At 40.9% G+C, this 13,565-nt stretch overlaps 1 protein-coding gene and 1 non-coding gene across 5 annotated transcripts in view; one reads left to right on the top strand and one right to left on the bottom strand.

Moving 5' to 3' along the window:
- The first annotated feature begins 530 nt into the window (after nucleotides 1-530).
- The window catches only part of ZFYVE26 (zinc finger FYVE-type containing 26), a 449,330-nt gene continuing 436,295 nt past the window's right edge, over nucleotides 531-13,565 (top strand). For 3 of the 4 annotated variants that reach the window (XM_069208871.1, XM_069208872.1, XM_069208873.1), the window contains exons 1-3: nucleotides 1,170-1,582; nucleotides 9,663-9,738; nucleotides 11,797-11,886. In XM_069208871.1, coding sequence (XP_069064972.1) covers nucleotides 1,308-1,582; nucleotides 9,663-9,738; nucleotides 11,797-11,886 — 441 coding nt within the window. In that variant the 5' untranslated portion in view covers nucleotides 1,170-1,307. Of the gene's footprint in view, nucleotides 1,583-9,662; nucleotides 9,739-11,796; nucleotides 11,887-13,565 lie in introns of all 4 variants that reach the window. The other variant, XM_069208874.1, reaches the window with a different exon arrangement.
- TRNAS-ACU (transfer RNA serine (anticodon ACU)) lies at nucleotides 5,819-5,892 on the bottom strand. Its single transcript has one exon. It is a non-coding gene; the product is annotated as a tRNA-Ser (tRNA).

Raw genomic sequence — 13,565 nt, 5'->3', positions numbered from 1 at the left:
CAACGCCCCCCTTCAAATTTTGCACACTGCAAAAAGTTAATTCCCGAAAACACATGTCTGCAAAAAACTATAAAACGGGACTAGCTGGAGCCAGACAACCACGGCGTGATTCATGTGTTGATTTCAGCAATCCTACATTTACATGACCACACCCATTGATCTGTGCTGTAAACAAAGCCTGTGTCCGTCGGAGGAGTACACGCAGAGGAGCGAGGACAGCCTACCCCTCAAAGCACGCCCTCGTGACTGGCACTGGGGCGGGGCACGCGCCACCTCTGTGCAGAGCCCGCCTACTTCAGGCAAGCTGAGAGTGCAGAATCTAAAATACTATGACAGAGGCACGTGCGCCCTCGTAGACTCCGCAGCCAATGGTCGACTAAGACGAGCTTCCCCAGGCCAATCGCATAACAATACTTCCTCCAACCAATCCAACGTGATCACACTTTCTCAGCTCAGAAAAGATATGCTTCCACCTATCTGATTGGTTATGATCCTAAGGCGCTATCCGGTCTTACCGGGCTTCTTGCCGTAATTACGGGGCGAAAGAGCGGAGGAGAGTTTGGGTCTTTGATGTGAGAGGCGCAGCGACAGGAGTACGCCCAGCCCAAGAGGGAGAACAGCTGGCTGTATCCCTCAGAAGAGGAAGTAGGAAGAATGGAAGAAGGCTAATGACAGCCGAGGCAGGCAGACATTGACAGAAGGGGCAGGATTTGGGAAGCAGCTGATAGACGCTGTTAGACAATAAACAGGACTTTAGAGGATCATTTTAGTGATCGGCCTCCATAACAGTTCCTTTTTATTGAGGAATAACTCTTCATGGGTGTTAACTGAATTTTGATATTTCGAGTTCCTTTTTTAGGCGGTTTCCCTGAGATTGCATTTTGTTTATTGTTTATTTTTTCTAACCAAGGTACCGTGTTCGGTATTGTGTCTTTAAATAAAGCACTCACTAATATATAACTGCTAGCATTTCTAAGAACACGGACCTCTGACGTATCCAAATAATGTCCTGGTTGCAAGAAAACAATTCAAAATCCGCAACACGAATGTAGGTAGAGTGGTGCGGTAGTGGGGTCTGACCCTTTCTATTTGACTCAGTACGTTATTTCGTGTAGTCTTGCTCCACTGGTCATACATTAAGCCCTTATATCTGACTTTGCTTGCGTTACTACTTTTACAAAAGGTTAATCTAGGGAATTATAGTTAAACAGAAAACTTCAGAAAAGGGTCTCGGTGTTTCTTGCAGTTACTCGCCAGGAGAGCCTCTGTATGGCAGAAACTCTGGAAATAGAGTGGAGGGTGGAGTGATGGAGACATCTGCAGGCTCCCGTTGTCCCCCAGTGGGCCACGAAGTCCAGAATCATGGGAGGCAGACCCAGTGCCCCGGGGGTCGTCACCCCTTTGGCAGGGAGGAGGAAGCCTCACTGCAGAGGCTCTTTCTCTTCTTCTGTCAGTGCCTGCAGAGGGGGGAATGGGAGCTGGCCCAGGCCTGTATCCCTCAGCTCCACCACTGGAAGGGACAGGGGCCCATACAGGTAGAGGATATCCTCCGCGCTATGGTGGCTTGCCCTTACATGCTAAGGTAAGTGAAATCTAGTAGAAATGCATTTATTTGAGTGGTCAGTGGCTGGAGTTTACAGAATGTCCGAGAAGCTCTTTGTGTTACTTTTTCTTTGTGATATTTAGCACCTCAGTATCTGTGGAAGCTTGAGGGCATATAGTGTCCATTGCATTGGTGCAACTGATCCACACTATAATTGTCAATATAGAAATATTGTTCTGAAATCCCTAATGTTTTGATGTCTTTGGAACCAATAACATTAATATGAAACATACATAGATAGCACTGTACCATGGGTGGGAGGAAAATGAAGTATGTTTTTCACTGTTCTAGACAATTAGAGTTTAAGCTCGAGTTTTCTATGAAATCGGCCAGACCCCTCACCTGACAAGATCTGTTGGATTTGCTTCACCCCACACAATACGTTCTTTTACACACTCTGAGCTGATCCTTGGGACCAGTTGTGTAGAGGAATATGGGTCATACAGGTCCCATAAAATATGTTCTTCTCTCCACTGCTAGTTCATAGCCAGTAAATACCTGGTGTCCTACTGTCTTGCTCCCTCAAAGGTCATCTCCACTCCGCTATATGTTTATAATTTTTTGCACGGTGTTCCGCATCTCTTCTCTGTTCCCAGTACCTCTCAAAGCAATGAATTATTTGACTTTTCTTCCCGTCTTCTTAATAATACATCCTTAAAACAGCCATACACGGCATTTCATTCTGGTGTTAGAATATTTAGATTGTGTACCTAACGGTATGTTCCTTTAACCTGAATGGAATTTGGTGGTGTTTGTCAGCAATGACATCAACCAAGCACAAGCTGGAACACACTTTTGACTGTTTGCAATTTTTATGGAGTATAGGAGAAAGGTGCTTTGCCTATGCCCTCCGTGAATTTGGCTTCTCTTTTATTCAGATGCTTGACTGTGCATCTCAAAGTGTGAAAGATTAAACAATCTGTAATCTGCGGGTGTGCGTGCTTTTGGTTATGGTGTTGTATACTCAGATCCTTCTCAGGTTGTATTAGTTACCTCTGACATAAGTATCTCACACAGAGGCCCCATCCCTTGTAAAGTGATGTCCGACATATTTGTTGACTTTGATGTTCTAGAACTCCTCGGTGTCTTTATACAGTCTGATTTAATACAGCTACAACTCAGGCGTTTTAAAAGGCCTGATACATACCATTTATTCTGTGAATGTAACCCTACTGTTTGTTTATTGAATGTAAGCAAACTTATTATTTGACGCATATGGAAGACATGTATTCTCCGATCTGAACCCTTGAGGAATGTATTGGGTGACGAGATCATATGTGTAGGATTCTGATGGACTGTTAATATATTTCATATGCCATTGTGATGATTTGTAATGTGTGTACTGACAGCGTGAGATGTAGAATCTATACTGAGTGATAGTTGTGACAAATGAGTATCTTTAATTACTTTTCAAGGAATAGATAGCTGAAATTACTTTGAAGTCGCGTTTTGAGTGTATACTGTCTTCTGGTTCTCTCATAACTTAATTTGCCCTCATCACTTCCTTCAGCCGACCCAGGTCACCCTCCCCATGCAAAGAACGGTCAGTCTGTTGTTTCTTGAAATGGGTCTGTTAGAACCAACAATCTTGAAAACACAACCTATGATTAAGTTAAATCCTTTCCCGGCTTATTAATTGACAAATATGTGCTCCTAACATCAGAGGTGAGTGGTTCCCTCTATACAGCACCAGCGTATAGTTTTCACACAATGTGTGTATTTTAAAATTAATTAAAGAACTGTATGAATTGATCATACAGACTCGGCTCGTCACTGAGGGCCTCATTACAACATTGGCGGTATTGAGCACCTACCTCCACGGCTGCCAACATACCGCCGCCGTGGCTACCAGTCATCTACGTGTATCATGACCGCCGATGGTATTCAGGCAGAATGCTGGCGGAACATCGCCGACGGTCATGGCGGCGGACGGCGGTAAGGCAGTGCTGGGGTTTAATTTACAGGCCCTGGGCACATGTAGTGCACTTTACTATGGACCTGCAAGTACATCAAATATGCCAATTGGGAATGGACCAGTGTTACCATGTTTAAGGGAGTGAGCATATGCACTTTAGCACTGGTTAGCAGTGGTAAAGTGCACAGAGACTAAAACCAGCAAAAACAGTGTCAGAAAAGTGAGGGAGGCAGGCAAAAAGTTGGGGGATGACCACCCTAAGGCTGTCAGTTCTAACAATGACGCAGCAGTTTTACAATGTTCTGTTTACTACATATTTTTATTATATGTTGTTTTTGTCCAAATCTGTAGTAATGGACGTTATGAAAGCACAGCGTTGCAGATTGTGTTGATTTGAAACGGATAACTATTAAGTTATTCTATTTTTACTATGCATGCAGTACACTAATCTAATGCTCCAATAGTATACATGTTAATTCATAAGCAGACAATTCTTCAGAAAACATTCATTCGGAGCTAAATTGCACAAATGGATCCTTAGTAAACTTTGCTCAGGGAGAAAGTCCGCCTTTATCATGTTTAATTTGTAATTTCTTTCTTTCTCTCCTTCTCTCTTTCCTTCCTTCTGTCTGTCTTTCTTTTTCTCTCCCTTTATCTTTTTCTCTCCTTTCTTTCTCTCATTATTTTTTCTTTATTATTATTATCATTATTATTACTTTCCATCTTTCCTTTTCTTTGCACCTATAGTATACATGTTAATTCATAAGCAGGCAATTGTTCAGAAAACATTCATTCTGGGCTAAAGTTCTCCAATAAGTCCCTAATAAACTTTGATCAGGGAGAAAGTCAGCCTTTATCATGTTTAATTTGTAACATCTTTCTCTCTTTCTCTCTCTTTCCTTCTATTTTTTCTTTCTCTTTCTTTCCCTTTTTTTTTTTTTTCTTTGTTTAACTTTTTTTTCTTTTTCTCTTCTTTTCCTCTGATTTCTCTCTCATTTCTTTCTCTCCTTTTTTCTTTCCCTCATTTTTCTCTCCTTTTTCTTTCCCTCATTTCTTGCTTTCTTACATTATTTTTTTCTTTATTCCTTACTTTGCATATTTCCTTCTTTCTTTCTTTCTTTCTTTTTTCTTTCCGTCTTTCTATCCTTTATTTTTTCTTTCCGTCTTTCTAGCCCTTTCACTGCCTTCCTCTTCACTTTCATTCTTGTGTTCTTTTCTTTTTTCTTTCATTCCTTCTTTCTTGCCATCTTTCTCATTCTTTTTTGCATCTTTTCCTCCTTTTTCTTTTCTCATATTGTTTCTTTTTTCCTTCCTTCCTTCCTTCCTTCTTTTTTTTTTTTTTTTTACATCTTTCCTTTCCTTTCCTTCCCTTTCATTTCTTCTTTCCTTTTGTTTCTTTCCTTCCTTCCATCTTCCCTTCTTTTTCTTTCCGTTGTTATATCCTTACTTTCTTTCATTTCATGTCTGTCTTTAGTCAATGCCTTTTTTAGATTGGCATTACTTATCATCTTCCAGAACAATAAAGTTTTGCAAAAACCACGACAAAGCAAGAATTGCCAAAAGGCTTGCCCTGCCAGTACTTGTTGTTTGTTGTGTTGCTGATGCTCAAAAGCATCATAAAAAAAGAAATTGGAATGCAATGGGTTTCGTATTTGCTTGAGTTAATGCTTTTAGCGTTGTAAACTCCTTACCAGACTTTTCTTGCCACATAAACTGAAAATAAAATGTAAAACAGTTTCACATAACTAACCAGACTATTCTTGCCACATAAAGTGAAAATGAAAAGTAAAACAGTTTCATAAATGCGAGCCGATGGCCGCCATGAGCGCAAAGTAGACACACAGAAGGGAACAGAAGTTCGCTCGCAGTGAAACGTATTGGTGAAAGTGCAATTATCCATGTAACAGGGTCGATGTCATGCAAATCGCTCGACTACTGCCCAGCGAGATCGTGCTGCCTGCGAAATAAGAGAAAAAGTTGTCCGGAAATCATACGGAAAGCATCAAGCCTCGTATGTTTTCAGTAGTTGTCCGGTGCACTAGAGAAGAGCTAAACATCTTAACAGGGATCAGAATAATTCACTAATTAAATCAAGCTAATTTTAAAAGGCAAGCCCATGAACCAACCAAACTGATGGGCTTCGCATGGGTGTGGTTAAAAGCCCACAGAGAGATTACACCAGGGACAGAGCGCTTTGCGCTCAACCCTAAAAGCACTATTAACAGGGTAAGCGGATAACATATCTTTGTTCATTTCAAACTAGTATGCTTTATATGCTTTTTAAAAAAAAAACGCAAAAGAGGCATTGCTGAGATTCAAACTCAGAATCTCCTGTTTAGTAGGCAGGCACTTTAACCAACTAAGCCACAGCGCCAAGCACACTCCTGCCCCTTCACTATGCCCACTGTCATGGTGTAAAAGGTTCACAGTATTTAGTATTGAAAGTCTTGATATTTTTTACCTACTTAAAAAAAAAAAAAAAAAAGACGGAGAAGAAAACCTGATATAGGATTAGAAAAAAAATATAAAATAGGTAATGGAAAATGAAAATCATTATACGTACCTATTTGTTCTTATTTTGTAATGTTTTCAAGTGTGAACGCCATACAGGGGTGAACGAAGTGCTCAAACATACATTAAACAAAACAATACTAGAGTGCAGTGATGATTAAGGTTACCAGTGTAAACAATATAATTGAACTAATTTTTACATAACCCATACGCTCCTTCCTACACCTCTCGTGACCTCTGGTCACCCCACCTAAACCTCGCCACACTCAGAGAGAAAGTGCCTGTTGTTGCGCAGCCCAGATACAAACTGTGCTTCAAAAGTGCACTTTGAGGGCCCCATGAAAGAATGACGGAGACGTGTGTCACAGTAAGAGGATAGGTTCTGTTAGCCATCAATGGCCGCTGCATATAAAGTGCTCCTGGTAGAAACCTCAGCCACCAGAGGTCAGTTATTTACCAGAATGAACAACAGCCCTATATGGCGTTACTTTAAACGCTAAGTTGCATACATGAATGTTCTAATTTTATTGGCTACAAAGATAACGACCCCACGGCCCCCATGAGGTGTGACGGAGACACACAAAAGGAACTAGAAATTTGCTTGCAGTGAAAGTATCGGCAAAATTGCAATTATCATGTTATTGGCAAAAGTGCAATTATCCATGTAACGGTTGATGTCAGGCAAAGCGCACGACTAGTGCCCAGTGAGATCGCACTGCCTGCGAAATAAAGAGAAAAAGTAGTCCAGAAGCCATACGGAAAACATGGAGCCTCATATGTATTCAGTAGCTTACCGGTGCGCTCGAGGAGGACTAAACACCAGAAAAGGCATGATGTATGCATGCATGCCTTCCACTAATAAAATCAAGCTAATTGTGAAAGGCAAGCTCACGAACCAACCAAATTGATGGGCTTGATGTGGGCTTGGTTACAAGCCCATAAAGATTACACCAGGGACAGAGCACTTTGCGCTCAACCCTGAAAAGGTTGTTAATGATGGATAAAAGTCTGTTACATGCCAAGCATGAAGACATTTATGCATGCATTTATCACCACATATGGACTTTTATAGAATGCTGAAAGAAAAGAAAAAAGTTTTTTCCTGAATGTAAGCAGTCGAAGGGTACCACTCAATCATTCATAAACATTGTAAAACATAGCTATTCCTGGAAGGTAACACATAAGAAGATGAAGGAAAAACATCCACTTAGAAGCTGTCTGTAGGAAAGACCTTTAAACACAGTAATTCTTTAGCTGGTAACAAGCCTCTGCAAGTTAATCTCTTGTTGCTGACGTCTGATCTTTTGGACATGACTTTGAGTCTTTATATATAAAGTAGCTTGTTGACTCCATTAATTTACATATGAAGTTCTCACCACAAATATAAAGGATCAATTGGCAATGCTATCTATATTGTTATCTGGAGGAGCATGCATGTCGATTTCTAGATTCATGCGGTGTAAGTGTACCATAAATGTTGAGGTGTGTGTTGCAAATGTTATATTTCTATGTGCATCCCTACACCAAGGTTACATTTATTATTAGGTTTCTCCTGCACATGTGCTTGCGAGCTGCTTGCCAAATCTATTGATAATTAAAAACAAAAAGGGGGCTTAGGCCCAGCCCCTTACCTACCTGAACTTACCATTGGCTTAGACCAGGGTTCTGCAAACTCGGTCCTGGAGAGTTGGGTCCATGCCAGATTTTTAGCATATCCACATTTAGAAAAATTTAGCTTTCTGCAACATCTTTTTTTCTGAATGTGGATATGCTAAAAATCTGGCATGGACCTGGCTCTCCATGACCGACTTGCAGAACCCTGGCTTAGTCCAACATCGCTCTGATTTACGTGCTTCTGATTGGCCAGCACCGCGTCCTGCTTCACTTCCTGTTGTCTTCTTTCTCTTCTTCGCTGTTCTTGCTGTCGGATTGTCTCTGGACCAAGTACTCCTTCCAGTTACTTCCCATTAGACATTTGTCAGTGTCTTTCCTGTCTGGCTACCACGCTGAATTTACTTTTTTTTTTTAACCTCTTTTGCTTCGCGCTCCCTGGTGGTATGTTGTTTGGACATGTTACTGTTTCTTGTCTCTGTTTCTTTGGTGTCTCCATCGAATTGAAGGCATGTATGTGCTTTACATGAGCACCGGTTACATTAGAGAAGGAGACATTCATTTTCAGTAGGAACAGGGAGATTAAGAGATTTGCCCAGAATCATAGGACTTTGAACCAACACCAAGACTCGAACCTGGTTTCCCAGCTACAAATTAGGCAGCTCAGGCTGTTATGCCACATCCTCTCCCCTAGGGTTTGCGTGCAACATGTCTACAATTACTGTGATTTCACAGTGTATCGGAGTGGGCTGCTTTGACTTCACCTTTGATCTCTTTCTGCCGTCTGTGTTATTATACACAGTATTGCCTCTTGTTTTGCACTTCGAGCGCTGATGGTGCTTTGTTCTTGGATACCGCTCTGCCTCGCTCTACCTCTACATCTCTCTACCTCTACCTCTCCCTCTCCCTACACCTACCTCTACGTACCTGCACCTCTGCCTACACTTACCTTTGCCTACACCTACCTCTACCTATTTCTGCATCTACCTACACCTCTGTCCAGGCACGTATTGAGGCCAATTAAAGTGTATCATTAGTACAAGGTACTATAATACATGGAGCAGCGTATTGAGGGCACTTAAAGTGTATCAGTACAACAATACTGGGAGCCGCATATTGAGGGAACTTAAAGGGTATCAGTACAACAATACAGGGAGCCACGTATTGAGGGCACTTAAAGGGTATCAGTACAACAATACAGGGAGCCGTGTATTGAGGGCACTTAAAGGGTATCGGTATTGCAGTACAGGGAGCTAGTTCTCTGCCTTTGCGTCATGCAATAGGTTTTGCTTTTGTTTCTTCAGACGATCTAACTGGAATATGTATTTTACAAAAATGTTATAATAATGTTTGTTTCAAAATTGGATATATCATTAACGGTTTATTGAACTAAAAACAAAAATTATTATAACATTTTTATAATATTTTACAGTCCACTTAGATATAAAAAGCAAAGGCAAAACCTATTGTTTTGCCAATGCTTGTCTTTGTTAATGCTGGTTTATTTTTAATTCTATTAGACCAGATCTTTTGGACTACCAGAAGCCTTTTTGGGACCATTTTAAACCATTAGGGAGCTTGAAAAAGAGGAACTATGTAAAGGTTCAGATGTTCCCCGAGATTTTAATATTTTGAGATGCAGTGAAGTCCTGATAGTGTTATCTGTAGATGATAAATTCAGCTCAAGCCACTCAAGCCATTGTAGTGTTGAGAGAAAGTATGACACTGGATGTGAATCACATGAACATTACAACAGCTTGCCACCTACATATACCTAAATATTTTTGATTCCCACCAGTTTTCGTCTACTTTGTATTGCCAGAGGTGACTAATTTTACTAGCTGGTGATGGTACTCCCATCCTTCTGAAAATGTCTTGTTGTCTTGTGCATTTTAGCTATTGTACTGGAACCACTAAGGGCTAGTGGGTATTTGACAACACTAGTGTTGTGTTATTAACACCAGGGCCACATTTCTAGTTTAACATTTTGATAAAGAATAATTATGACACTTCTGATTTCAGATGCGGAGAAAGCACCCCACAGCGCCTGGCCTGGTTCTGGCTGATTTCGTTGGAGAAGTGGTTGGCTCTGGATCAGGTAAGTGAGACTGTTGATATATGTTATTACCCCATCTCAAATCTGTTGTCAGTCTCGTTCCTCTACTTCTGCCTACTTGTTCTGAAGTCCTCATTGACATAACTTTGGCCATATACACTTTCAACCAAAGATACACGATCCCAATAAGGACCAAGTAAATACCTACCTAGACCACACTATGGATGGCTGAAGGATGTGAGCCCGTGACTGCTCTTACTTAGTTTGTCTGCTTCTTATTGGCACATTTGGGAGAGTGGTCAAGATGTATTCAGCAGGTTATATTTTCAACGTTACATTTTTGGGGGCAGCTGAGCCAACACTTCTTTGTTTGCAATAATGTAGTGTATTTCTGTCATCCCTAGATATGATGATCAAATCGTTAACACTACCCAGTTTGTAGGGGTTTAAAGTTTATTATTTTTGCAGCAGCTATTAAAGGACATTGTTAACTGAGCTTGTATCTTAGATCGGGTCCTTAATGAAAGGCCCCTGCTTTGCTTGTCCGCAGCCATTGTACTTGGGGCCATTTGCGACCTTTGTTTCAGTCATGCCAGAGAAGGCGTTGCACTTGGCAATGTGGAATATAAAGCTGGAGGCTCCTTTAACAGAAGTAGGACAGCTTTGAAGAACCTTTCTCTGTTTTCTGTGTAGATGGTGGGCATCTGATTGTCTTTCGTGATGTAGCATTTTTGTCCGCAGTAATTTGACACCAGCTATCATGTTCAGCTGATCCCAGATGCGACACAGATATTTGCACACACTCATTCAGGCCTCTGTATGTTCTCTGATGCCCGTTCACTTTTTACTTGTTAGTCATTGATGTGCAGACTCTGCAAAAGTCCCTGAAAAGGTATTAACGTCTCCAACCAGAGCAGTTCATTTGTTGTTTGGGAAGGTGAAGAAAAGGCATGTTCCATCTATTTCTAATGACTGTGAACATCAGTACATAGTGTAAGCCTTTCAGCTTTACAGGGCTGGAAGCGAAGAGAGAGAAGGTGCAGCTATTGTTTGCCCTTTTGCAAAAACCCTGGTTGGGTCTGTGATCCTTATATTTCTAATAGCATGTTCTACATGACTGATTTATATATATATATATATATATATATATATATATATATATATATATATATATATAAAATCAAACACAAAATATATTTATTTAGGATAAACCTAACTTTACATCAGCGTGGACACAAACGAGGACGGAGGTTTGAACTGTACAGAGTATACAGTAGAGCAAGAGTGGAAAGAGCTGAGGAGTGTATTAATATTGGTTTTTCATTGAGTGGTGAGATTGTGCAGAATATCAGTTTTAGAAACCTGGGGGCATGGGGCAATAATTGGGGAAGATGTCCGAATCTACAGGTGAGTGGTAAGACCAGAGAAGTAGGAAGAGTTAAAGGGAGGTGGAAGTCAGCTTTAGAGTCTGAGGTAGCATAGATGAATGAAAGGAATCCCTTCAGGTCAGACACTGAGGGAATCTCATCTCGTCCGACAAGAGTTATACTGCAATATTGGACAGGATCGGCGAATTCTAGTATAAATTGTTGAATCTAAGTTAGCCTGCTGTTTCTCAGGAGTCACATATACATGTGATGTTTGCTTCCTGATATTTTAGATCTACTGTTCAACTGATTCAGCACAACTATCCAGCTCTGCATAACTCCATTTCTCAGTTTCCCACCCTTTTTTCTCACGTTTTCATCTGCTCTTGTTGTTGACCATGGCCATTCTTTTCAATTGGCTTTCCCTTTATTTTCATTGGGTGCTGCCCTTCCAGACCCATTTTGAGAGAGACAACTCAAAATCTGTCTCATAATTTTAGTGATTAAATGGCAATATGCTTCAGCAAGACAATGTGTATAGATAATGACTGTCATTGGAATAATCTGTCAGTTTAACCAGGAAAATTGTTTTTCAGATAATTTGATAGCAAGTGTGCTACATTGATCTAACTTCGATTAAATATACATTGAAAAGTTTCATGACATGATTTTAGGTGCATTTTATGCTGAACAGTTTTAAACAGTAACTTCATTTTTTTTATGCCTGTTTAAGAAACCTTTGCCAGCCTTTCTCAGAAACGAAACAGAATTCCTCTTGCTCTTAGAAGAATTACAGAGTGATCTTATGGAGGAAGTTATAAAGGTGAGAAGCTTTCCATTGCATTGGCATGTTCATTGAAGGACATTTTTGAGAACATAGCTTCCTACTGGTTCAACGTCTTTTTTGCTGTGCCCTTTTGAAGCCTTAATACAGAAATAGGAAACTTTTAAGTTGTAAGCCTTTGGTAGCTAAAGCAAGTTACAGTGGGAAATGTTTTGAAACCTTTTCTCAGTCCTAGTTGCACTAAAGGTAGACATTTTCGGACCAACATTGCTGTGCAAGTTAGATAGTTACAATGTTTTGCCAACATAATTTTGTGACTATGTTTAAAGGATAGAATCTGCTGAAAATGCCTGTGTTATTCACCAGGGTCTCTACACAGCATTTACAATTTCTAGTCTTTAGTCTTGTCTAAATTTCACAAACGATACAAAAAGATATTTTGGCCCAAGACAAAGCACTAGATAAACAGTGGAATAAATATATAACCTAAGGGCCGAACCAGCTGTGCGCCAAGAATGCTGCCATTCTTTGGAGCACCAGCGCAGGTCTGTTTCTGGGTTGCTTTCAGGTGGAACTGTGAAGTGTTGAGGGCGAGCAAGATACTTGGTTAGCACAGGCAGAAGTACTCCAGACTGCCTGGGTGGAGAAATGATAGGTTTGCCTGGAATCGTCCTCCTTCCCTATACCACAGAAAGTGTGGATTTTCAAGATGGAGGACATGGTCTGCTCTGACACGTGGAAAGGCCTGACTTTATGGTATTGAGGACTGTTGCCCTTATCAGAGGTTCCTTTTGATCAGGGTAGTAGGGCAGTCCACGTTGACACAGATACAAGACCAAGGCTAAACCCTATCTACATTGAGATCCCCACTGCTAATAGTAGTGGTGGCTCTGGAAAGAGAGGTTCACATGACCACATACCCTAGAACAGGATGCTTGGCCATCCGTGGCTAGCAGTCTTGCTCACTGCTTGATGGTGTGCCAGAGGTCTTAATTCTTGCATGGAGTGGTAAGTTAGTGGGCATTAATTATTTGTGGGTACCCTCCTTCTTTAGGGCGGACAGTAGATTTACTCTGCTGTAATGCCTCCAAAAAGTTAATAAACTGTGTCCTCTGAATGGAAAGCAGGATTTCTTCTGGAGGGATCAGAACCTTAGTGGCCACTGAGGATGAGGGAGGAACATGAAGGGGTAGTGGTTCCTATAGTACAACTAATGATTCTAATGGTGGGGGACTTTCAGAAACCGTGACTAATAATTAATATGTAGATGTCTGATATAGACAAAGACCTGGGCAGGAGTCTGCATTACACTAGTCGAAGGCTGAAGCAGAGACGTGTTAAGGCTTGGGCAAAGTGAGGAATTAATTAGGGCCCCATCTCTCATGGGGGACGTTGGAAAGTGAACTTACTGTTGCTCACCTTTTGTTTATTTCCATATTTTAACCTCTCTTTTCTATGGCTACCTCTTACTCTCTTTTTCCGGTGTAAGGAGTTTAGAGGACCAAGGAAAGAACATATTTCAACTGTTAAAGTGTGATCCCCGTTTCTGAAAGTTTGTTTGGCATCATTCAGCCTTCAATTGGCAGAGTATGAGTATTAAAATACAAAGTTGCTATCGACAAGGCCCTCAAAATACAGGGAGTGCAGAATTATTAGGCAAATGAGTATTTTGACCACATCATCCTCTTTATGCATGTTGTCTTACTCCAAGCTGTATA

This window comes from Pleurodeles waltl, chromosome 9 (assembly GCF_031143425.1).
Source record: "Pleurodeles waltl isolate 20211129_DDA chromosome 9, aPleWal1.hap1.20221129, whole genome shotgun sequence".
NCBI lineage: Eukaryota > Metazoa > Chordata > Amphibia > Caudata > Salamandridae > Pleurodeles > Pleurodeles waltl.
Note: the sequence above shows the minus strand (reverse complement) of the source record. Positions and strands in the feature narration are given on the sequence as shown.